At 37.9% G+C, this 27,041-nt stretch overlaps 1 protein-coding gene across 1 annotated transcript in view; it reads left to right on the top strand.

Moving 5' to 3' along the window:
• CNTNAP2 (contactin associated protein 2) overlaps positions 1-27,041 on the top strand; it is a 1,282,126-nt gene that overhangs the window by 651,391 nt on the left and 603,694 nt on the right. Inside the window, exon 8 of the mRNA XM_063304201.1 lies at positions 2,420-2,684. Coding sequence (XP_063160271.1) covers positions 2,420-2,684 — 265 coding nt within the window. The remainder of the gene's footprint in view (positions 1-2,419; positions 2,685-27,041) is intronic.

Below are 27,041 nucleotides of genomic sequence, written 5' to 3' on the forward strand. Positions count from 1 at the left end.
CCACCCAAACTTACAACTGCAGGGGTGCTTCAACTCCCCCCACCCACCTATCTCCCCCCCGTCTCTGCCCTTTTGGAAGCCCTGCACCCTGCCTTGTGGGGTGGCAAGCAGACCTGGAACCGCACAGTTCTGGGGCTGTAGCCAGCTCCAGTCTTCCTAGCCCAGCTGTGTGAAGATCCAGCCTAGCTCATCCCAGCTGACCCGCATGAAAATCCAGCCAAGCCCAGCCACCTCCAGCTGCTCCAGCCCACATTCATTCATCCAGCTGCCTCTTTTCCCCATTCCCCACACCTATCTTTTGACTTTTTCACTCAGCTGCCATGGGAGAAGCAGAAGTGCCTGGCTGCCTTTGCTGAATCCCTTTTGGACCTAGCTTCTCCAGTGAACATTTCTTCCACGTGGCTCCCTTCCAAACGCTGTCTTTGGAAGCTTATGCTATTTTTTCAGAGCCTTTGGAGCTCTGAGCTTTCCAACGGGAGTTGAAGGCAGTGTTCAGGACTGGGAAGGACGAAACCCGGAATGTCTTGGATTGGGTGCTCAGACTAATGACCAGTAAAATTCATTTAATGACGGCAAGGGGAGTTGCCAGGATTGCCGTTGCTAAGCAATGCCATCTTGCTTTACAACCACATTGCTTAGTGACAGAAATTCCAGGCTCAGTTACCATTGTTAAGTGAAGACTACCTGTAGTCAAACAGGCTTTATGACATACAATAGCTGATATCCAAATTGCCCCTTGAAAGGTCAAGATCTTTGATTAAGTAATTGCATTGTTCAATAGAGGGAGTGACCATGCAAACAGATACAGAATGCAGTATGTCTCCATAGCTAGTGATGTTTTATATTCTTATATATTTAACACTGTTGCAAGATTTGCATATGCAGTGTAGCAATACATGAGTGCATCAACAAGATACTACTGTATTTTGAGTGGTCTAATTTGAGGGCCCACTTGATTCCCAGCACAAAGCATGGCTTTGTAAAAATGGCTCTCTCTTTTATTTCAAGCTGAGTTCCAGTTCCACTTCCATTGCCTTACTAGTAGGAAAACAAAATCAATTTTGTTCTAATTAAATAAAGATTTTCATTTATTTCCTTCACATTCACTTTGTTGTTATTATTGCCCTGAGAAATTGGGCTAACATAAAAAATGGCTTACAATGCTGCACCCCTTTAGAAATTTAAAAGAAAGTTTGCTTTAAACCTGGCCTTTAATCTGTTTCTTAAAATAATTCAGAAAGACCCCAATGTTAGTCTAATATAGCCCTTTGTATGTTTTTGGAACTAATAATGTGGATTTTATCTACATCATATTAGTTTAAGTAGAAAGGAATTCTTTCAAGAGGAGACTGTGAGTTACTTCCATTTCTTCTCTTTTATCCTTACATTTCTGTAGAACGCACACTCTTTACAGATACTTTCTATTAAATAATTGGTTATATAAAATAACTGCTTTTCTCCCAAGTTTTCCACATGTTTACTGAATCCATCGTTACTTAATTAATTTAGGTAAACATATTATTACAATTCTCTTTGCCTTTCCCTCTCAAATATATAACATTTTTGTCCTCCTGTTCATAACACTGATGATGGTGGGCAAAGGATTACCCCAATTTATTTCTGAAAATTCCTGATTTCTTTAATCTGAGAAAGTTGTTGGTCAATGCAATATATTACTTGCCTGTTTTCACCCTGAGTAATTCTACCTACATTATTTCTTGTGGCAAAGACAGCACAGAATTGACACATTTATTGCCTCACAGTCTCAATTCTTTGGCAGAAATTTTATGTAAAGTATTAATACTGTAGTATATGCATAAGAGAGAATACTGAATGGCCTATATTGTGGGGCAGAGTCCTGCTGTATTTCAGGCATTTAAACGGAAGATGAAGGAAATGCAGTATGATATAATTTCATATAATGAGAGTAGGAGTGCTATTTCCCAGATATAACAACAACAACAATCCAGAAGTCTTTGAATATAAATCTTGACATACTTTATAGATAGTCATGGCAACAATGCTCTCTCAGCCTCTGTCTCCACATTTGCATTTTAGAGTTAAAAACGATCATGCAAAGTTGTTGTAAGTGCTTTTAAAGAATTTTAAACACTTGAAAACAATATTAAATATTTATTATTGTTACTTCTACTCCTAATATTTCAACTCTGTTTTCCAGGTACAAAAGCAAACTTGGATATTTCAGAATTTTTTAGAAATTTTGAGGATAGTCAAAAGAGTTTAGGGTGACTAAAAGTTGTCACTATTATTTAGTTATGACACATTTCTTCATAGATTAATATGTTAAATTTACTATATATTTTACTGGGTCAGTACAAATTATTTTTGTTGGCAAAACTATAAGGACCAGTTGAAAGATACTGGTTTACATGTGTGTGTATATTTTGTTTTTACATAGGGGAATTTAAGCTTTTCCTGTATGGAGCCTCACACGGTGCCAGTATTTTTCAATGCTACCAGTTTCCTGGAAGTGCCTGGCCATCCAAATCGTGAATTATTCTCAGTCAGCTTTCAATTTCGGACATGGAATCCAAATGGAGTTCTGCTGTTCAGCAACTTTGTTGAAGGCCTAGGTAGCATACAGATTGACTTGGCTGAGGGAAAAGTCAATGTCCATATTAATGTTACTGGAGTGAAGAAGAATAAAATCAACATATTTTCAGGTGAGTATAGTAACTAAAAAATATTTTTAGATTACAAAGTATTTCTCCATGTGATTTTGAACTTTCCTACTTGGTAATAACAGAAAAGTTTACTTTAGAAGTGGTAGGAAAACCTAGAAGTTTTGTTTTATCTTTTGCAAAGGAATTTCTCACTGAATGAATTATTTATACTGAAAGTAGAGTTCAAAGTTTATCTGACTACAGTATAACACTAAAGTGCATAATGGAGCTGAATTTAATCATAAACACTTTGGGGGGAAAAGATGTGGGGCCAGGGCTGGGGGTGGGGGCCGGGAGAGATGATTCTTCCAAACACAGTGGAGGACTATAAACAGTAAGTCCTGCTATGATTTTTTGAGGTCACTAATAATTATTGTAGTATACTGTGCCAATATATAGTGACACTTTTACAGAGTAACATGAATAAACTTAAATCAGAACCAACCTTAAGGAACTTGCATTTTAAATTTTGACATTGGGGAAGACATTAAAAGAGAATAGAGGAAACAGAGGCAAGAAGGACAATTTAATGTTCATTTTCAGTAGTTCAGTTCAATTTTATTACGGTCACTGAAGAGTACAAGATACAATTCTATAAAGATATACACATTAGCCTTAGCCTTAAAATATGAGCCATCTGATTTAAAAGAATTTTAAATTTGAATTTACAAGTTCCAATTAAATGTTAAAATACATTTAGATCACAATGTAAATGAGCCCCTTAATCAAATTTATTTTCATTTCATTTTCAGTATAATCAAACAGAAAAATTAGAGCATTAACTAGAAGATGAAAAGGGGGAGCAGAGATCCTTCAGCTCTATCCCAAAAACTAGAATGGTGCTTAATAAGAAAATATGTAGCATGATGCATGGCTGTCCAAATAGAGGTGGGCGAAAAAGTCAAGATGGTGGCCGTGGCCATAACACTGAAGCCCTGACCCTTTTTGACATGTGTTGCACGTGTGACAGTGTATATAAAAAGGGGTGGGGCTTTAATCAGCTGTCATCTTCACTTTTTTGATGCTCCTGATATGGTGTATCAATAAAGTCCATCTCATGCCCTTTCCCATTTCAGTATATGTTCTAAGTACATGCGTGAAGTTCTTCTTTGCTGGACTGTGCACTTTTGCACTAGCTACACTAACTGGTGATACTGTATAGAAAGAGACAAAGTACTCCATCTCTCTTTCTATTGCTCACTTGCTCACTATCATCACTCTTCCTGCTCCAAATATAAGTTGATTTCAGATTTTTTATTTCATGCACAGATCCTAAACCAATGGTGTGGAGCTAAACTTTGAAGAAGATAAGATTTCAGTAGTGTGCAGTTATTGTGGCGCACTGTTCTAGTTCCTGAAGGGTCCTGCTGATAAAGCCTTGTTCTTGGTCCTGTCTGCCATCTAAGAGCAAGACAAAACAGCATGAGGCAGAGAGCAGAACTTCCTTCCAACAGAACTCATTTACAAACTGGGGAGTTTTAGGCAGTGGTGGGGAAAAAAAATTCTTATTTTAGAAAGCTTTAATCTTTTTTTAATTATTTGTAAGTGGGACAGGTTTGCCAGTGAGACAGAATTTGTAAAATCAGTAATGTGGTAGTCTTTACAGGAAACAAAAAGATGATACTTCTTAATTCATACTATATCTGGTTACTGGTTCCTCTCCTGTTATGGGATAATAATAATGTATTATTATTCACAAATATTTGTATTGGCTTAACTAAAGGAAAGAGAATAAGTAGATAGTTTAATCTACTGAAAATCTCTTTTTTATTTGAATACTCTACTTCTCATTTACCAGTATAATTTGCACAACTGAAAGAGGTTAATACTGAGAATTTTGTTAAGCGGATATCATATACAGCTGGAGTGCAGAAAAGCATTAGATTTTGAGATAGTTATCAGTTACATCAATACTGTTTTTATATGTTGGGGATAATTTATATGCACATAGGAAAAGCGAACAGGGAAAGTTGAATTATTTAAAATTGAATAAATCAGTGTGGAGACAGATATGGAGCCAACAGATCAAAACAAAATACTGTATGTCGTGAGTATGCTAGAGGCAAAGAGAATGGGCAATTTTTAAATGTTGTTGTTGTGACATTAATGATTCCCTCCACCCTGCCGTGCTGAGATGGTTAAGTGCCAGAAAGTACAGAGCTTTAATGATGAACTTTATGGACTTGACCATGCCAAATTCAGTTGATACTTTGGGCACATTACTGATTGAGGCCTCCAACAACATTATGACAACAAATAAAAATCTTGAAAATAACCAGAGAAATTTGACCCAGCAAGCCATGAAGAAGAGACAAAGCAAGGACTGTCACTTCAGAATGAGCCAGTTCTAGATGATGAGGCAACAAATTAATTAGTGAAGGGATACAACAATCCATCTTGTGCAACTCTGGTTCCAGGCCTACAAGTCAGCCCTCTCCACCATTGGCAAGATGCCAGTGTGAAATACTGAAGCAAGCAGAATCAGAAGCTATTTGCCTCTCCACTGAAGTAGCTATTATTAACGTATTTAAACAAATGTTAGACAGCAGCACAATAATCCATTTTACAAGTGTTTCTCATGGGCCCTTTCAGGTTCCTTTTAAGGGTCAGCATGCTTCTGGCTGCAAGAACTGTCTAGTCTATTTGAAATAAAATTGTTTTTTGAGAACAGGACTTTACCTGTTTAATAACCACCAAGTTGATTTATGTATAAAGTAGAGAAAACAGCTTTCTCCAACTTGGTGTCTGCCGGAAATGGTGGATACCTGAAAATCAGTTCTGTTGCCCAGCTTTTGCCTTTCTTCATGAAATGGGGGGGGGGGAATGGGCTGACTCATCAGGACAGATGAAAACAGGTGCACCAATAACAAATCTAATGTACTAATAGAGATTAGGGAATCATTAGTTGTGACCTTGTATCCTGCATATTTGTGGTTGCATCTGTCAACATTTTAGTGATCCTTAGGGGTGGGGTGAGGCAAAATGGAGAGAAGGAAGAACACCCAGGTGGCATATATTGTTTGTTTGCTGGATTTTTGCATTGTTATGATGGTACTATCACCAGGCTCTACAATTATAGGCTTCTGTTTGCATACTACTTTGGAGACCTCTCTTTGTTCCCATCTCCTAAATGTATTCATTGTTTGCTTGTTTTCAAATTTTCACTAAGCCTTTGTGGAGCTACTGCCTTTTTTTTTTTTTTTTTTTGCCTCACTGGTGGTGGTTATTGAATGTTTTTGAATCATGGTTTTCAATAATTCTAACCCATCAGGAGCTTCTTTTCCCATTATTTTTTCCACCATGGAATCTTTATCATTGCTCTGAGATTGCAAAAAAAATCTGCTTTGTTGAATTATGCATTTGACTATATTCATCTGTAGTTTCCTTTAAAATCAAGAAATTCAACACTATATGATCACTTTCTCCCACTGCTACTGCTACTTCTGGTTCATCAACCAAGCTTTCTCTGTTGATTGAACTCTTTTCTTTGTCTATATCTCCTCTGGTCTTTGGGGATCAACTTTCCTATCTTCTGATCATTTTTGGCTGTCTCTTTCATGGCCCCTTCTCTTAAGTCTCTTCCATATGGAGACTCACTTCCTCTATCAGCAGTTGTTGAAGCACTTCCCGTGTATTTTGTCTCCTTAAACTTCCTCTCATATGACATGAACTGTGGCCACTGTCTGTAGTTCTCATTCCTTCCAGCACTGCCACATACTTGTACTTGCTGGAGCAATATGACAGTTTCTTTCTAGCCAGGAGCAAAACATACAACAAACATTTGCAGGTCTCAATAGCAAGTTCAGTTCCACTTGTGCTTCTTAAGGCACCACCAGAAAGGATTTCATTTCTTCTAATCCCTTTTTAGGCTGTCAGTTTGTTTGTTTGTTTGTTTAATATTCCGCCTTTATTATTTTTATAAGTAGCTCAAGGTAACGAACGTACCAAATACTCCTTTCTCCTCCTATTTTCCCCACAACAACCACCCTGTAAGATGAGTTGGGCTGAGAGAGAGGGACTGGCCCAAGGTCACCCAGCCGGCTTTCATGCCTAAGGCGGGACTAGAACTCACAGTCTCCTGGTTTCTATCCCATTGCCTTAACCAGTAGACCAAACTGGCTGTCTTCTTTTCATTTCAATGATAGGATAAAACATAGAGAAGTCTCCGTGTTTAGCTCAATACACATTGTTTTCCTAAAGGAAACTATGTCTACTATGACTTCTTGAACTCTTACGTCAAATTCTCCTCCCAAATTCTTGTTATCTCTCTATGTTTGCTCACTCAGTTAACTCACTCCCCGGAATTGTGTGTATATGTGTGTATGTAATTTAAGGATCTCATATCATGAACGGATTTATATAAACATTGGGTTGTATTCTAAGTTGCTGTTCTGTATCTTGGCAGAAAGAGAGTATAATTTACAAGAAAAGGGGGAAGACTACTGCTTGCTTCAGAGCTGGTGAGATCACCATTTCTCAAAGAAGCATTCACCACTGCATGTATTCCCCTGGAGCCTTTGACCAACCTAGAGAGGCATTTAACTAAAATACAGGTGGCCACACCCACAGCTCCAATAACTTTCTCCACTTCCTTAGGGCTAACAAGATTGAGCTCCTCCCAGATAACATTCAGGACCATTTCTCAGTCAACTCCATAGGACTTCCCAGCTGGAGTCCAAGCAATTTTATTCACCAGATATTGAGAATAGTCTTCACTACAATCTTGCAGATACTCATCTGGCCCCTTCTGACCCAGCAGGAATTGGGCTCCCTGAACAGGACTGCTGGAGGATGCAATAACAGTGGAGAAATAGGCACATTTCTCTGCTCTTACCACAACAATATAGGCTCTAAGAAAGTCTCTTACCTGTGTCCAACTTGCTTCTAGTTTTCCTCCAGCAACATTCCAGGCATCTCTTCTGCCACTTTATCCTCTGGATGTCCTCTGTAAACCAGGGGACACATCTAGGTCTGTGGGCAACAAGAATCCACATAGGTACAGTCTGATCTAAAGCCACTGCCTGTAGCTCATTCGAAGTGGCAACCAAGGTCTCAGCCAAACCATGTATCAAAACTCCCTCTGAAACCCAGTTGGGTCCATTAAGTACCTGGGGCAGACAGATCAAAAAGGCCCAGCCTCCCTGTTGAGGTGGGGAGGTCTGCAGAAAACTTGAAGGTCAAGAATTATCTGTCTGTGATAAGGGACCAATGGTAATATCCTCCAACTCCAAATAATGTCACCACAGTGGAACTTAAACATGCAAGGGAGGAATCCTCCAAAGAATATTCCTTAGGATAGATGAAGCCAAAACAATGACTCCAATAGAATTGTAATAGAACTGTAATATGGCATGACAGAGATCTAGTATATATTCCGATTGCTATTGTTACTCATATAAGGGTATCCAATTTAACTGGCAGATAATAGTAGGCAGCAGGAGGCTGGGCTTCCATAAACATCCATGTAATGATTGCCTATTCTAAAGTATCATCAGACTCACAAGCAGAAGTTCAAGGATATCTGATTTAGTAAAGAACAGCATGCAGGATCACAAAGAAAGCTGAGAATACTAAAAGCACGGGCAAATTCAAACTAAGAACCCTCGGTGAAAATGAAATCCCTCCCCCTTTGAATCTTCTCAAGTCCATATCCACAGGTGCTCCTACTGGTTTCTGATGGTCTGCGGGAAAAGTCCTTGAACAGGCAAGATAACCCAAACACATTCCATTCCCCTGATTCCACATACAGAGCTTGGTACAAGGTTTCAAAGCAGCTCCCTCCCAAACGGAAGCACACGTCAGTGCCATGGCATGGGAAACGTTACGATGTTTAAGATACATTGAAACAGTGAACATGACAATCCAGAAGAGAGGATTACTCTTTCTCCGAAATATATATCCCTGTTCTAAAAGTTGGGAGAAAAATGTCTTTCACTGTCTAGAGTGAAAGCATGCAACCTTAGCAAGACCTGAAAGTGTGGGGAGATAAGCACAAGTCACTCTTGACCCTTCTTTAGAAACACACACACACTCTCTCTCTCTCTGTGTATATATAATTGTATTAAAGATTTGTTTAAAAAAGAAAAAAAATACAAACTAATATAAAGTGAGAGAAAGAAAAGAAGAAAGAAATCAAGGAGAAAGCTAAAAGTGCAAGAAAGGGGGAAAGGTAAAAGACAAACAGAAAAGAAAGAAAAAAGATACAAAGAAGTAGCTTCTGATCTCTACAGCAATTATAAGTACAGTTATAAATTTACCTCTTACTCAATGGTTACAACATAACTCTCTTTTTTCTATAATCTATTCTGTCTAGTCATCAAAATTATAAATTGTAAGTTCATTTTTTTCTGTTTCATGCAAAACGGTCCATAAGGGGTTTCCAGTCAGAAATAAAGGTAGATACTATCTTTTGAAAGAAGTCAGTTTAGCCATCTCAGAACCATTGACAACCTCTGCCACCAGTTCTTCTCTTGATTTTATTTTACATTCCCCTTGACAAAATTCTAATATCTCACAATAAGTTAGCCATTTGTGTTTGACTATTATTTCTCATCTATAAATGCTTCTTGTCCTGAGAGCCACAGAGGTGTTTTCAGGCAAAACCTGGGTTTGTACCTATTACATATTCTCAGTATGGCATGTCTAATGTAATGATTTTTAAAATCCACATTAACCTTATCATACCACAAATACCCATGCCACCCAAATCTCAGGTTGTGTCCTTCTAACTTCAAAGTAACAATTATTTGTGCTTTCCGTGAAGTGTAAATCGATCTTACCGATTTTATAAAGTTCCCTCCAAAATTCCTATCTTCCAAAACCTTGAACAGAAAGCCTAAAATTTTCAAAGGCCTTCTCTACATATAAGAAAATTGATATGGCTTGTTTTTCATTATGTTGCTCCAAATATTCCAAAATGTCCAACACATGTCTAACATTGTCCTTTAACTGTATTTTAGGTAGAAACCCACATTGATCTTCATGAATGCCCTTCTTTAGAAATTATAAAGTAGGCTATGGGGACTTTCCCCATAGAAAATAGTTTAAAGCTTGAAAATGGAATTCACCATTGCGGATGAAGTGCAGCTATTGTGCTGGCAAAGCAATCTGGGCATGGATTTTTTGCCTGTCAGTCTCTGTAGCTGTGTAGCTTTATAATGTGTCCTTTGGCAGCTTGGCATTTTCTGTTGACATTAATTGAGTAAAAGTAAACTTTTATCCCATTCTTCCTTGAAAGAGCATCAACCTTCTGCAGCATTATGTTTGTTTTCTGTGCAGTTCATAGAACTAGGAGCCACAATAGGCCTGGGGAAAAAAGCAAAGCTTCTCTAACATTATTTAGATCTTCAGAAAGATAGCAATTCTTTTTTTTGTAAGAGTCTTTGTACATTTTACAATTTCATTTTCAAATGTTGCTGAAACGGCTGCATGGATTCAGCGAGGTGAAGCAAAGAGCTTGGGTTTTTTGGCTTTCTAAAGCAGATTTACACAATTGATATTGTCTTGAGGAACTTTGCTCATTAATTTTATGTATTGGCAAAGCAGCTAAATTGTCTTATTTTAGAAATAGCCTCTATAAATGTGCCATTTATTTTAATATGAGAAAATTCTTGGTAAACGAACATTGCAGAGGGTATTTGTCTGAGGTATTCTGCAATAAGAATGTCTACCTATAGAAGACCAAAAAAAAAAAGAGGAGCTAATGCTGCTAGTGCTAAGTTTTGGCTTGAAATCTTGAAGTCCCCATTTTTAATGGGAGATTTTTTTCTTAGAATGCTGAAATACATAATCAAATCCTTAGTGTGATGTATTATATCTGACATCTCCAGATTTCTTTTATCCATTCAGCCTCAGGGCTATTTAATTTTTTTTTCTTTTTGTGTGTGGGGGGGGGGGATACCTATAACATAGTGTTCATAAAAAAATAAAATAAACAGATTACTTGTATTAGCTGTTATCTCATGTAGCCAATTCATATCCTCTTAACTGAAGAATAAATACTTTTTAAAATAGAATTCAGTTAAAATGTTAATATTCCTTTTCCAAATAGAATTTAAAGAGAACATTCATGATATGTTGATGATGAAATTCATTATGACTGTTATAATGTGGGCCTAAATGGGAACACAAACTTCATGTATACTATTAAACTAATAATTATACTAATATTGGTATTCTTCATTAGATTTATATCCTGTCTTTCATTCAGTAGAAACCGGTGGCATTCATAGCTCTCCTCTCATTTACTCAGCAATCCTGTGAGAGAGATAATGACTGGCCCTGAGTTGCCCAGTGAGCTTCCATAGCTAAGGTGGACTTAAACAGGAGCCTATAAATACCTATTTCAATGACATGAAGGGATGTTTCAGGGACTGTAGTCTTCAGAGCTTGCTCTAAGTGCATCTAATTATCTGCTGTTTTTATAAATTAGAGTAAGTAGGATAGTTGGCTGCATGTCCTATCTTACAGAAGACAACCTTCTGTGTCATAGGTAGGTCATCATGAGGTGGGTCATCACATGTGGCCCTTGGCCTCAAAAGGTTGGGTCCCAGAGCTGCAGCTAACGTCATTGGCTCACATACATACCAAACTCTCATACCCATAGCACCTACCCAAAAATAATAGAGTAAACTTGCTCTGTGTCCCTTCACTCAGGGATTGCCATTTTCCAGGTTTATGGAAGAGAGCTTTCTCAGTTGCTACACAGACACAGACACACACACTCACACCTCTTCTATGAAAGAGCATAATCCTGGATATCCAAATGGTCTCTGGCTTCCTGCTTTTTAGTAAGTCCATGAAAACATGGCTATTTCATCAGGCCTCAGGGGCTGGAATCGTAAGATCTGTTCCCTTGTCTTTTGTTTGGTGGTTGCTGAATGGATTAGAAGTCTGGTGTTACTGTATATGTTGCTATATATTGTCATTTTTAATGAATACTAGTTACTGCTATTTTATTGAAATGTACACTGTATGCTTTTAACCCACCTTTTATGGTTGGGATATATGCTGCCCATAGTTAGTATTGAATGGAATAGTTTATAAACCCAATGAAATATAAATAAACAAAACAAATAAATACATCATTACCCTTCCCACTACCTCCTTCATCACAGTTCCCACTCAGTGATCTAGAGCTGGGATTTGTGAGAGGAAACAAGATTTCCTCATTTTTCTCAGAGAAGTGTTATTGAAAAACCAGTCAGGTATTTGGGAGGAGGTGGGAATGGCAGGGTGTTTTCCCAAGGCCACGTTTAGTCTATACTCCAATGATCTCCTGTTCAAATTCTTTTAGTGTGTGTGTGTGTGTGTGTGTGTGTGTATTCCTTCCTTCCTTCCTTCCTTCCTTCCTTCCTTCCTTCCTTCCTTCCTTCCTTCCTTCCTTCCTTCCTTCCTAACCTCCCAAAAACCATGTTCTGGTTTTTCTGAGGAATGTGCAACCCTCTGAGGAGACTTTCACTTCAGGACTCTTTTTGGTTTCCACAGTCATTAACTTCTTTTTTCAATTACCTTCATCATCTTAAGTACTAGAAACTTGCCTTTAAAAAAAATAAAAGCTGAGATTTACAGAAAGTTGAATTTTGCAGTGAGTAAATACTATGCTTGTGAAAAACAGCACACATACCACTATGTCCAAGAACCGCATTTCTATGCAAAGTATGGAGGGACTGAGAATCTGTCAGCCCTTCAAGGTAAAATTGACTAGGAAATGCTATGTAGGTCACTATAGACTTGCTATAGTAAAGAATCTTGCAAGTCTGAATGCACTTCCCTTCTCCCTCCCTTTATCTTTGTGTGAACTAGGGAGGGGCTTGTCTTCCTTGACCTGGGCTCAGGCCCCTTTTATCTAACCACTGACTTGGTAGTAGCTCTTTCTCCTGTCCTTCAAGGCCATTCCCTCTACCTGCTATAGCACATTGGTATGTCACGAAAGGTCCATAGGTGTGGTGCGTCAGCCAGAACCCTGCCTCCATGACATCACCAAAAGTGTGCCATGAGATGAGAAAGGTTGAAAACCTCTGGTCTACAAAATCATATCCTCAAGTGTACTTGCCTTTGTTAAAATTACGTTAATTATTTTAAAAAATGTAATTATCTTAGTTTGTGGTTTTTGAACACTGAATCCCATTTTTACAGATTCTTAGAAACAGCTGCATAGAATTACTCAATAAGCACATCAACCAGAGTAAGAGTTCCAAGAAGCTTGAAAGGCTTTTTAATGGTTTTGGAAATCTGTTTTAAATGATGAACAGAACTGTATTTATTGCAGTTCACTAGTAATATAGCTTTTTATGTTAATCACCCTTTAGTTAGCCATACTTTCCATGCATAACAATACGCTTTGTTTGTTTACACAGATATACAGTATAAAGCGATTTTCTATATACTTATGGTAAATCCAAGTCTTGTTATGCAAAATCGTTACAAATTAAAATTAATCTGATAAAAGTTATTTTTTTAAAAAATGTGAGAAGCTGTGACAAAGATATGTGTTGATTTTGTATAACATGAGCACTTGTAAAATCAGTCAAGGGCAGAGCATTGTGATATAATAGCATTGTGCTGTTTTATCTTCATGGCCAGTTGTTTTCAAACAAAGCTATATTTTGTAGAATTCCAGGTCACTCGATGCATATTTCATTCATTTACAAATACTATGTCTTTTTTTAAAAAAAATCAATGCTTATGCTAAATAAAAAAGTATTTTCCTTACTGAAAAAAATAAGGGAGAAAGCTGGAGGATTTTATCATCGAAATATAATTATTAGCATTTATTTCATTCTTTTGGAAACTTAAAGCACTTCACCTGCATTACATCAGTGCTGCTTTACAGCACTTAAAAGTAGATTGGGTGAGAAGGGGAGTTTTCTCAGAATTTGGGGAGTTGTAATCCCAACACATTTGGAGAGCTTGGGAAACTGTTCTTCAGATTCAGAACTTCCAGAGATTTATCATAGGATTTCTGCATGTAAAACTAGGGTGGAATCTCAAAATGTCAAATCAATAAACTATATGAGCTATCAACACTTCCTATCAAGCATTCAGTTCATCTGTATAACCCCCACCTGCTACACCTAGAGCTGAGACATCTGAAATCCAATGCTGGCTCATGTTCTCTTGTCTTCCAGCTGTGAAGGATTGGAAAAGGTCACTTCTGCCTTGAGGTTGCCTCATTGTAACTGCCCTACATCAAGGTCCTTACTAATCTTACTTCATCTGGTCCACTTCCTTGTAAATGTACATCAGTTAATGTATCCCTTTCCCTCTTGCTGGCTTAAATTCTATATTTCAGCTAGATGCAATAAAGAACCTGAGCTCCCCAAAAGGAGCCATTAGTTATGCATATGTAAACAACTACTGTAAAGTCATCACTACATGAGATGGGCAGTGAACAAATATGATAAATAAATAAATAAATACTGTTTTTGTAGATGAAGCTTTGAGCGCCATTATTTAAGTTTTTATACTCAGTGATATCCTAGCTGCTGCCAGATCTACAAGCAATGCAGCAGTATGAATGTGTGTGGATTTATCAGCATGGAGTATTGCCAGACTTGAGCAGCTATCTTCCTGGCCAGACTGCCTAAAACCTTATGTTCGTTTTGTTATCAGGTCTACCTGATGCAGTTGCTGGTCTCCTGAAATATGAACAGCCATTGATCTCTTGGTGTTTACTGTATTTCCCCTGAGCTCTGGGGGTGGTTGGTCAGTCAGAGAAAACTATTCATATATCTTGTCTATATATTGATTTTCATTCTTTCTGACTCACTGCCCAGATACAGCACCCGTCTTTTTTTTGTTGTTGTTAAACCTTATCCATCTGAGCTTTCAAAAGAGGAAAAAAGGAGAAGATAACTGTAAAGTTTGTTTTGATCTTACAAACACAGAACTGGCCTGATGGATCAGATCAAATGTCCAATATTTGATTCTAGCATCAGCCAGTTGGGACCCTTTGGGAGTTCACAATTCCAACATTGTTGTCCATCTATTATTATAGAGACCTCCTGGGGAATGAGGTAGTAGGTACCCTGGCTTGGTTAGTTAGGCTGTTATGGCTTTTATGAGTTTTATGCTATTTAATTGCTATATTTTATGTTATGCTGTTAACTGCTGGGAAGTTTCTATGTGATTATGGTATACAAAATATACAAATTACTAAATAAATAAATGGAGCTAACACAAAAACAGTGGGAGCCAAGCCTGTTTTGATTGTGACATCAACTAGTATTCCATTCCTGTGCCTACCAAATCTGTAACATGTGCTCTGTAATCCATTATGATTATCATTATTCTGCAGGTGAGGTACTTTGTACATGGTTAAAAGTTATTATAAACATAGTAGGAATGCTTTCTAATACATTTCATGGATGATTGAATGGATAGAAGCTGAGAAACATCAAGCAGAGAAAGAAAGATACATTTTGAGATTATTCAGTCTTATTCATCTTTTCAAACAAACACTGACCAAATTTCCCACAGAAAAAATATACTGCAGCTCTTTTTAAAATTTCCATGGCACAGTGTTGGTGCTAAACTTTGTAGAATAGCATTCAAAATGATGGTTATCACATGCCCAGATGTGCCCCTTTTTTTACTGCAGTTATGTTCTGGACAGGGACGTGGTGGCACTGCAGGTTAAACTGCTGAGCTGCTGAGCTTGCCAATCGGAAGGTCGGCGGTTCGAATCCGCGTGACGGGGTGACCTCCCGTTGCTAGTCCCAGCTCCTGCCAACCTAGCAGTTCGAAAACACGCAAATGTGAGTAGATTAATAGGTACTGCTTCGGCAGGCAGGTAACGGTGTTCCGTGTAGTCATGCTGGCCACATGACCACGGAAGTGTCTACGGACAAACGCCGGCTCTTCGGCTTTGAAACGGAGATGAGCACCGCCCCCTAGAGTCGGACACGACTGGACTTCATGTCAAGGGAAACCTTTACCTTTACCTATGTTCTGGACAAGAAGAAATATTATCCCCAAAAGCCTAGGCTTGGAACAGGAGTGGCATTGATGGCACTGGCCATACACAGGGCATGTGGAAGGCATGAGGCATAGGGATTGTGCTTCCTAACTGTAGTTTCTGGGAAATATGTTTATTTTATTTATTTATTTATTTATTAGATTAATACAGCACCCATCTCACTATAAAAGTGATTCTGGGTGGCTTACAAATAAAAAAAATACTTTTATAGTGAGATGGGTGTTATATAAACTTAATAATAAATAAAATAAAATATAAAAAGTCATTAACATCAATTATAAAAATACAAAAAAAAAAAGATAAAACAAGAAAACTAAAAGGCAGAGAGAGCATCTTTAAGCCACCAACCATGCTCAGGACTGCCTATCACTCTTGGATCCCCAAGCTAGTTGGCAAAGCCAGGTCTTAACACTGTTCCTGAAGGCCAGAAGAATGGGAGCCAACCTCACCTCTGGGGGCAAGATGTTCCACAGGACAAGGGCAACAGCAGAAAAGGCTTTCCTCGACCCCACCTGTCATGAATAAGGATGGCGAGCAGGGGGCTCCCATCCAGACTGTTAAGCGCATGCGTAGCACTGAGGAATTAGGTAGCCATTCAAAGAGACACAGATCAGGACCGCCTTAACCTTTGGGGTTTATATGGCTGGGTTTCTCCCACGCTTCTTCAGTTTGTTAGGATTCCTGTTATGTACAAGCAATAAAACATTAGAGACCAGTTCCTTGTCTCAGCGTGTTTCCTGGCAGTTAGGACACCACCAGTCGAAATTCTTTTGCTGAAATTCTTTAGTGGTACTTAACATGCCCTTACTGTCAGACCAGGTTGGACAGGTCAATGTGATTGGGATGAGATGGTTCTTCAGGTAACCTGGGCTCAGGCCATGAAGGACTTTAAAGGTCATAACCAGCACCTTGAATTGGACCCAGAAGCACACCGGCACTCAAGGCAGCTCATACAGCCAAGGTGTTACATGCGCAGCCCTAGAGGTGCCCATAACCGCCTGCACCACCACATTCTGCACCAGCTGCAGCTTCTGGATACTTTTCAAGGGTAGCCCCATGTAAAGCGCATTGCAGTAATCCATATGGGAGATGATCAGGGCATGAGTGACTGAGAGAAGGGCCTCCCAATCCAGGAAAGGGCACAACTGGCACACAACATGAAATTGAGCAAAGGCCCTCCTAGCCATGACTGCTACCTGCTCCTTGAGCAGTATTTGTGAGTCCAGGAGAACCCCCAAATTGCACACTGAGTCCATCTGGGGCAGTGCAACCCCATCAAGGACTGGCAATGTAGATTCCCAGATACAGAAGAGCCCCATACCCACAGCCACTCCGTCTTACCAAGGTTCACCTGAAGCCTGTTGTTCCCCATCCAGACCCCCACAGCCTCCAGGCACTGTGAAAAAACATCCATAGCATAGAACTTAGTTCACCTGGGACAGAGATATACAATTGGGTATCTTCAGCATACTGATGATACCTCATCCCGTGGCTTCATGTAGATGTTAAAAAAGAGCGGAGAGAGCACCAAACCCTGCAGCACCCCACAGAGCAGGGGATGTGGGTTGGACCTCTTGCTTCCTATCAACACCAATTGGGACCAGTCTCAGAGGAAGAAGGTGAACCAGCATAAAACTGTGCCACCCACCCAAGATCCCAGAGCCAACCCAAAAGGATATCATGGTTGATGGTATTACAACAGTAAAAGTCTATGAATAATTAGGCAAGCAATCTCAATCAAGACCACCCAAGCAAGGGTGGATGAACAGACAAGGCTGCAGGGTCAGACTTAGGCAGAACAGCAAGGCAGAATTCAGCTAACTCTCTGATCAAAGGTGTCAGACTTGGTGATGCTAGATTGCGTGGCAAGGCAGAAGTGGAAGGCGAGGTCCCATAGACCAGCACACAGACAGGATTGGTCTGGAATGTGGAGGCTAGGCAGGACTGGACTGGAACCCTTAGACAAGGCTTGGCTCTGGAGGCTAGGCTGGACTGGACTGGAGAGTCAAGGCAATGCTGATCTCTGGGAACTAGGTTGGACTTGACTGGAGAGTCTAGGCAAAGCTGAGAGCTGGAAGCAAGACTGGACTGGGCTGAAGAGCTCAAGCAAGACTGAGAGCTGGAAACAAGGCTGGACTGGACTGGAGAATCCAAGCAAGGCTGAGGACTGGGAGCAAGGCTGGACTGGACTGGAGATTTCAAGCAAAGCTGAGAGCTACGAACAAGGCTGGACTGGACTGCAGAACCCAAACAAGGCTGAGGACTGGGAGCAAGGCTGGACTGGACTGGAGATTTCAAGCAAAGCTGAGAGCTACGAACAAGGCTGGACTGGACTGCAGAACCCAAACAAGGCTGAGGACTGGGAGCAAGGCTGGACTGAACTGGAGAGTCTATGCAAGGCTGAGGACTAGAAACAAGGCTAGAAGCATACCTGGATTGTGCTGAAGCATGGCAACAAGATCTGGAGCTAAATGCAAGACTGTGCTCAGCAGAGACATCAAGGAGACACTAGACTGGAGCAGTTTGTGCAGAAGGCAGTTCCGCAGAGGTAGAAGACACTGGCACTGGTTCCACACTGGCTACAGGCAAGGCTTCTGATGCAGGTAAGGACTCTTCCGCAAGGGCTGTGAGCTCAAAGGATCAGTTGTCTCCAGCAGCTTGCTCTTTGCACGTCTGCCTTTTAAGGTGATCCTTTTCTCATGCCTTTTCTCTCCTGCAGCCAATCAGGCTGCTTTCTGATTCACGTGCTTCTCTGCTCTCCTGTCTTGAGCACTGATTGGAGAATTCAAATCCTCCTCCAGAGTTTGACCAATCTGTGTCTGCAAATTCTCCTGCTCCGCTGGGACACTTCCTGGTTCTGCTTCTCCAAGTACCTCCTGATGAGTTTCATTTTCCCCTTCTGACTCTGGGTAAGTTTTGTTTTTGGAGTCAGAAGCGGGCTGAAACCTCACATGAAACTATGACCAATTCCATTTCTGTCCCATATCCGGGCCTGAAATCTGACTGGAAGGGGCCCATTTCATCCAGGATCCTCTGGAATTGCAGTGCAAGCACCTTCTCTATCAGTTCCCTAAAAAGGGAAGGTGAAAGACTGGACAAAAATTGTCCAGGACGGTGGAGTCCAGTGATGGCTTCTTGATGAGAGAAGTGCAGATGTTCCACCCTGTTGTCTCTTGATTGGGGTGTGAAAAGAGAGAAGTGGCCAGTGACCATGTAAATAGAGGTTCTGCCATCCACGAGGTGATGGAAGGCAACATTCAAGTGGTTTTGGTGGTCATTAGGCTTTCTCCCCCCCCTTTTTTTTTTGGCCTTAGGGAACAGAATAAGACAGGAACAGAGACTTTTGATTTCATGCAAATTCCAGGATATAAGTGATAGCAACTTGTACTTGCCACTGAAATACTTTAACTAAAATGATGTTTGGTGCCTGCCAAGTCCTGTACTGGAGGCATGATCCAGATAGCAAGAATCACAAAGACTTCAGTAACAAGTTTCAATGCAAGACTTAGGGATAGGATACAGAACCTTGAAATCAGGATCGGAACCTCCAGCATCCCTTTATTAGGGAGTTCATTAAGACAGAATCTCTGAACACTTTGAATCTCTTCCTGCTGGGTTTTTTGCAGCCTGGACTGAACCGCATTTGGGAGATAAGATATTAACAATCTTCTCTCCTTTCTATTGGTTCTTTATGTCTAACCTGCCTCCTATTACTTTCCCAGCCTCCTCACAGTCTGTCACAGCATCAGCTCTCACTATTCAGATATTTTATTTTACTACCCCACAAAATGATGTCAAAATGAAAGTGTAAATTCAGTACAGTACTAAAAGATAAATTTTCCATTATTTTAGAAATGGAGAAAAAAGAGAATCAAATATTAGCCTTATAGACCTAGTACATACTTTTCTGTAGCAAAGATGTCATTGACTTGCAATTTCATGTGAACTTGGAAAAATACAACAGTACAGATCAAGGAGAGAGCTCCTCAAGGGCAATTTTTTAAAAGTCTGGTAGAACGAGACAGGAAATAAAGGAACGTTGTACCTACAAAAGAGGATGTTTTTGCAATTTATACCACAAGGTTTACAATAGCTTCAAGTTTTGCATTTTTTCTTCTTCTTTAAAAAGATATTGCTGAATTCTGAGATACCTGAAATTTTTTTCAAGTGCTTGACTCAAGACAGAAGCAAGGGTCAGTTATGAACCTGTTCCATATTCTGCTGATACTGCTGTCTGAACATTTGAAACAAACCATCCAATACACTGCAGTGGAGGTATAGATTGAAGCATTCTGAGTACAGTTAAACTCTTTCCAGTAATTATTCAGTATTTCCAATGAGAGAACTGTGATTTAAAGTTGACACTCATCGAAATTCATAATTTACTTAATGAGACAGTCCATACAATTAATCAATATGTAAAAGCTCTTGATTAGGAAGATTTTTTTGACAAGTGCATTGTGTCTATAGCTAATAACTGCAATACAGTGTTTCAAGAACTCTGTTATGATAAATGAAAGGATGTGTTTGCAAATTTAAAAGTTATTGCAGAAGATGATGTTAATCAGTATGAATTAGTTTGCGAATATTTAGAGGAACTGTCCCCGTCATGCAACAGAACTGAGACCCTTTTTAAAAAATTACCTGTGCTTTCATAACTACACTAAGCTGAGGCTGTGAAAAGACTATTGCAAATTCGTTGATATTGAATAGAGGAAGCTGCTTCCTCGCAGCAAGACACAATGGCTGTCATTATTTCCAAGCAGTACAAGGCTGATTCAGATATTTCTGACATTGAAGCTCTTCTTTCTTTCACTGAGCAAACTGCCCACTGCAACAAAGACATTTTTGAACATTAATTCAATTGTATTTACCTATGGCACATGCATTTATTCATGAGCATATTCAATTACACATTCCAGAAACTGAAAGTGAAAAGCATTCTCTTGTAGATATAACACTTGAACTCACATCTTTCTTCTTGAACATAATACCCAGAACTTTATCTCCCTAAAAATAAAGGAACTGCTGGCACTAAAATACAACAAGGAACTTGATGGAGAGTGGGACAAATTCATTACTGAAGTCAATTGCCTAGTATATGCTTAGAATACCGGGGGGGTGGGGGTGGGGATTGAGGCCCCTTAAGAATTTCTCTTGTTCTGTGTGAATTGTATTCAGTGAGGCACCAAACTGGAATGTTGTGGAATCTCATCTTAAATACTCAATAGATACCCAATATTCTCCATCAAATACTATAGATCAGGGGAGGTCAGTTGATGATATAATGTGTTTTGATCAGCTCAGCTATCTGAATACAGTCATGCAAGGTTTCAAAGGTCATGCTTGCATCTGTCTGTCTGTCTATATGTCTATGATATCACTGATTATTGGAATGCATTTTTGGTTTGACTTTAGGGTAGCACCAATGCAATTACAGTGTAACAGCCAACTTCATATTCTCTTCATTAATTCTTTATTCTCATTGCAGCATATGTGAATATATTTATTTTCTCCTTTATTATTTTTGGTCCGTTGAAGTTAATAGACTTCAATGGAATAGACACAATTGGGAATGTGTGGAGAAATCTGAAATACCTTTTGCTGTTGAATTTTAACCAATTACTATTCTTGCCTTGAATGGAATGTATTGATCTATCTGAATCTTTTTAAATACTATGTGGGATTGGTTATGCTGCCTTTCCTTGCCCCCCCCTTTTTTTTTTAATAAAGGCCTTGGATGAAGGATTTTGCAGCATTTTTATTCAAGTTATGGTTATAATTTTAAAGGTTTTTATGTTGTCTCTGACACTGGAGAAACATTTTCAGCATTGTAGGGTGCTGGATTCTAAAGTGTATTGTGTTGCATCCTTAAAAGACTACTTTTAGTCTTTTATATTATATTATATTATATTATATTATATATTATTAATGGTATTAATAAGATTATCATGCTCACTTCCTTCTAAAAATATGGGAGGAAAATCTTTTTTAAAAAAAGCTACATTTTTCTATCAGTTGACCCCAGGGCATTAATTTTTTCTGCACCCTCAACTACCTCCATTATAGAATCCATCGATAAACAAAATATCATCACAGAAAGAAAAAGAAAGAAAAAGAATTCCTTTTGTTTTGCTACCAGACAACATGAATAGCATATGTTTCTGTATTGATTATGAAGGCAGATTTGGAAAAATAATTTTATTCATTTCATTCAATTTCAAAACTCCATTTGCCAAGATAAATGCAGAATATGATTCTGTATTATGGATCTTAAAAATCTAGCCACAATAGGATTGTGTTTCTGTATTAAAGGGAAACAAAAGCCCACATAATAATAGTTTCAGTTTTCATGTGAGTTTCTCGACTTTCTAAACACTGGTCTTGTTTAACATTGTAAGAGATGTTGAGAGATTGTAAGTTATTCTTAAAAAGCAGACTCTGTAAATGGGCCACCTTATCTTGAACATCCTTCATTTACTTTCAATGCTGGCCTGTTGATTATCTGAATTTTCAAGCAGTGAGATCCATAAGAAAACATAAGATGGAGTGATAACTAAGTTTTTCTTTTCTTTCCATTTATATTGTATATTTTAGTTCTATTTTATGGTTTATACTGTTTTATTGTATCTTATTCACTTTTTTCTTTCTCCTTTTGTTTGTTTGTGTGTGTGTGTGTGTGTCTTAATTTTGTAGATTTTATATGACTCCCATACTGCCTTTGTTGTATTTGGTCACTGCTTCTATGTTTTTTTCTCTGGCTGGTTATTGACCATAATTAAATACTTTTCATTTGATTTGTGATCCCTTTTTCATGTAAATCAATCATCTTAGTGTGAATCACTTTTAATTCAGCCATTTTCTTTTCCAGAGAGTCAGAGCTGGATAAGCTCTGATTCATCTCCCCCAAAATTTTGTTTGACCTGATCCACTGCCTTTTTGACTACATGTTCAGTTGTCCTAAAATCATATATGAGAGCTTTTAAAGTGATAAGCAATCCATATGACTTTCTTTTTGTGTAATTAGTTTCTCTTATCAGTCCAAAATAAATTCAGTTGTTGGCTTTTATTGAACTGCAGCTTCAGATCCAAGACACTCTTTAGAGCTGTTGAAAGAAATGGTTGCTTCCTATTTTCACTAGCTTGACTTTGGACCCATAATTTATCACCATTGAGCAGTAACTTGAGTAAATAAAAAGAAAAGAAGTTTTCCACTTTGAGCAAAAACAAAAAAGTCAAAAGATGATGAGATAGCCTTTACAGTGTGAAGAACTGAGATGGTAAATCAGAATGTTGTCTTACCAGAATGGAAATACCTGTATTTTTTCCTTCTTTCCCAGTTTGAATCTTCTTGGGGCATTGTATAGTACAGCACTTTCCACATATGAAATATTTTAAAAAAAAAAAATGCCTGAATGTTACATATGCAGATATTTCCTGGAAATTTCTATGGGGTAATGCCACAAATAAAGGAATGAGTGAGAGTAGCTATTTTTTTCTCTTCCACCTCCATTTAGTAACATCTTTAAGCCTCACAGGAAAACTGCATGGGGACAGCAATCTTTTTCTTTTTTTCTCATGTACTGTCCTAACAAGAAGGAACCACGCTGAGACGAGGAATAGGTCTCTAGTGTTTTATTACTGCTACATTAGACAGAAAATCCTAACAAACTGAAAAAGTGTGAGAAAACCCATACAGATAAACCCCAAAAGTCAAGGCGGGTCTGTTTTGTGTCTCCTTGAATGACAGCTCAAATTCTCACTACTACTCATGCGTTTCCCCCCCTGGAGAGGGCCCCCCTTGTGCTCATGACATGTACAATTACTTAGAAAGTGATGGTATGTCATGACCTTTGCCCCTTCCCAGACATTTTCAGAAACATTTTACCCTACTCAGCAAGCACTATTTACCATATCGCAACCTCAAGCCATTTTGAACCAGAAAAGATGGGTTGTTCTTACACTGTTTCTTAAGTAGATAAATGGTTCAATTTTAAAAATGTGGACATTTTTATTTTAAAATGCAATCAAATGAAAATGAGATGAGATGCTTGATTTGGGCTACATGCTAGCATATGATGAAAATGAACCCACCTATTAATAATATGTTACAACCATTTAAATAACTTCAACTCAGCTTTATCCCTGTAGCTATTTCCTTACTCATTGGCATTCCTCATCCAGCAGTGCAAAACTAACAGAAAAAACAAGGCCATATCTGTTGTTACCTTCCCAATACATATTAGGAATGCATAAAATATTTCCTAATTCTGCAAATATTTCTGACTTTACCAAAAATCTGCTCCATAGTTAATTAGAAAAATAGGAAATTTCTTAAGATAATATGCCTTTCTTAAGATCATATGCCTGAAAACACTTACACAAATTCACACTTTAGCATGTTCTCTCAGTGCTGCATATTTGGAAACTGATTATTATTATTCCCCACAAAATTCTTTGTGATTTCCTAGTGTTTATTTTAGTTAAAAATCTTTTTATAGTAATTTTATTAAAATTACAATTAAAAAGATACAAACTAATACAAACTAAAAAAGAAAAGAATAAAAAGAAAAAATAGAAAGTGCAAAAAAGAAAAAATAGAAAAGAAAGAAAAATAAGAATATAGTAAAGAAAAAGAAAAGAAATGACTTCCCCCTTCACCGCAACAAGTATAAACAATTTTAGTAATTTATCACCTTCTCTTAAAATGGAACAAATGATCTTTCCTTCCCATATCCCATCTCTTATCTATAAACAAATCCTTAAAGCCTCATCATTCAGTCCTGATAAAGTAAAAGTCCATTAGGGATTACCAGAGATAACAACATATCTATTTTAACCTTGATCCAATAAATCAATTTTATATTCCTTCCTTTTACATTAACAATCTTGATCTTTTTATACACCTTCCCTTTTCTTTTAACAATCTTGATCCATAATCCCCTCAAATAATGTCCTAGAACTTATTTCTTTTCATTTTTTTTCTTTGTCCCTTCTCAAAAAATTATTCAAAGCTTTAACAAGCTTCTTTTGTAAATCCAATATAGGAAAATTACTCAGGTCACTCTTTTGGTTTGTTATTTGTATATCCCTTCTGGGTCCATTGTTCAAAAATATCCTTCAGTATGTCCAATGTTGAAATATTTTGCTCCATTCTGTATTAGTAAGTCAAATTTAAGTATTCTTCTCCTTTAACTGTAATCTTTAATTCCTTCTGGTTCCCTCTAGTGTCCAACCTTCAAAGTCTCATCCTATCATGTTTTGTTTTTTTTTCCCCTAAGAGAATTCAAAACAAAAGCACTTTCCCATGGGAAGGATTCTTATAATTAATTCCAAAATCTTATTTCAAATCAATCTGGGCCCTTAGTCCATTTGTAACTTTCCAAAATCAAAATTCTAATCTCCTTTTTTGCTGTTTATTCCAAAAGGAAAAAAAAAAAGTCCTTAAATTTGTATTTTTCACCAAGGATTGAAGGACAATCACTTGGTGCAGTAAAATATGTCACTCCAAAGGTTCCTAACAGCTGACAAGCAGTTAACAAGCAATTTCTGAAAGTGATTAGAAAAGGAAGCATGCAAACTTAGTGTCCTTTCAAAGGTGCTGACCATGGTTTGAGCAAAAAGATGGCTATTCCCTTGTCTCCTAGAGCTCTAAACCTGCCTGAGATTGCTGTCTTGCAGTCTTGTCATGAGAAGCAAATATCTGGAGCACTTGTGGGTGATCAAACATCTCCTCCTTGTCTGGAGAGGAATTAAAAAAAGACGGTCTACTCGCCAGCTCTTCATTCTGCCATGGTCATTGGCTCTGCTTTTAGTGGGGCGATCTTCAGTTCAGCATTTCTTCCCCAGAAGCCCATTTTTTAGTTAAAAATGTAATTACTTCTCTTATTCTACATCATCTCTTTTGTACTTCTAAGCAACTTTATTTATTTATTCATTCATTCATTTATTTGTTGAATTTCCATCACCGCCCATCTCCTCCAAAAACAGGGAGTCTGGGCAGTTTACTTTATCCTGTAATAATCCTCTTCCTCCTGTGATGAATGTGTACAATTTGGATATCTATTTTTTCCATGATTGCTATATATAATTAGAAATATATACTTAAGCTCCCCCAAAGGAATCATTTGTTTTATCTTTAATACAGAGCTGCTTCTTTACTATACTTCAAAGATGCAAACCAGAGCTCCTTATTAATTCAATTCTCATGAGTATATTGCAACCAGAATGTAATCAATGTCTTTACCACTCACTCTGTAATGTAATCAAAAGTAAACATTCAATTGGAGGGAGGCAGGTCCCTCTTGTAAATAATAATATGTATATAATAATGATGAATAATATTGGAGAAATCTGTCCTGGATTACTTTTCAAAGGATTTATGCAATCTACCAAAATAGATGTGTTGTCACTTGATTGGGCATCTGATACAATAGCGTCCACTAACATCCATCATAAAATATTTTGATTATATGGAAATTATATGGAAAAATGAATATATTTGTAAGATTTACATACATAAATTTATGCAAATAACTCCAGTATCTCCGGTATCTGGAGTTATAAAAATATGTATATTTTTGGAAGCTGCTTGCCACAAATATGGAAATAGATATGTTTTATAGTTTTCTTTTTTTTTATTTCACAGACTTCATCAGAAAGGACTAATGATTAGGCATTACTGATATTGCTTATACCCAATCATAATGGTTTTTCCAAATAAAGTTTGTCCCAGAGCCAAACCATAACTAATATAATTCCGCACTACTGAATATTGCAAACTGGCTTCTATGGTGTTAAATAATGTTGGATTTCTTTGACGTGATCTTCAGCTAAGCAAATAAATTCTTCTCTGTCACATTTTGGATTATTTTCTTATATTTCTATTTTGGGCTACAATATTCACATGAGAAATATATTTTTTTTCTCTTGGATAACTAGAAAGATGATGTTAAAAACATAGTTTCAGATTGTTGGTTTTATTATCAATACAAAAAAGGAAATGCATTATATTGTAGACAGCAGAATTTGGGTTTGGCCTCCCACCATCTAACTCTCATTTAAAAGCAGTCACAAAAGAGTTTTCAAATTGCTTCTAGTTTGGGGGTGGGGGAATCTAGTACCAGTTTACTGGAGATAAGTGTTTTGACTGCCACTGAGTATTTTGTTTCCCAGGGAGAACCACTAAGTTGTTTGTCTTGTGTTACACAATTGAAATTAATTTGGCTGACTGACATAATTTTGTTTCTTACTATAAAAACACTGCATAAATTTTTGTTTCCTTTTTTCCACTACAATCAAGCCATTTAGGACATATTCTAACAGCTAGTGATTCATGCATATATGCACTGCGGTAAGCAGGATGCTTTCATTCATTT

Source organism: Candoia aspera, chromosome 4, assembly GCF_035149785.1.
Source record: "Candoia aspera isolate rCanAsp1 chromosome 4, rCanAsp1.hap2, whole genome shotgun sequence".
In the NCBI taxonomy this organism is placed as follows: domain Eukaryota; kingdom Metazoa; phylum Chordata; class Lepidosauria; order Squamata; family Boidae; genus Candoia; species Candoia aspera.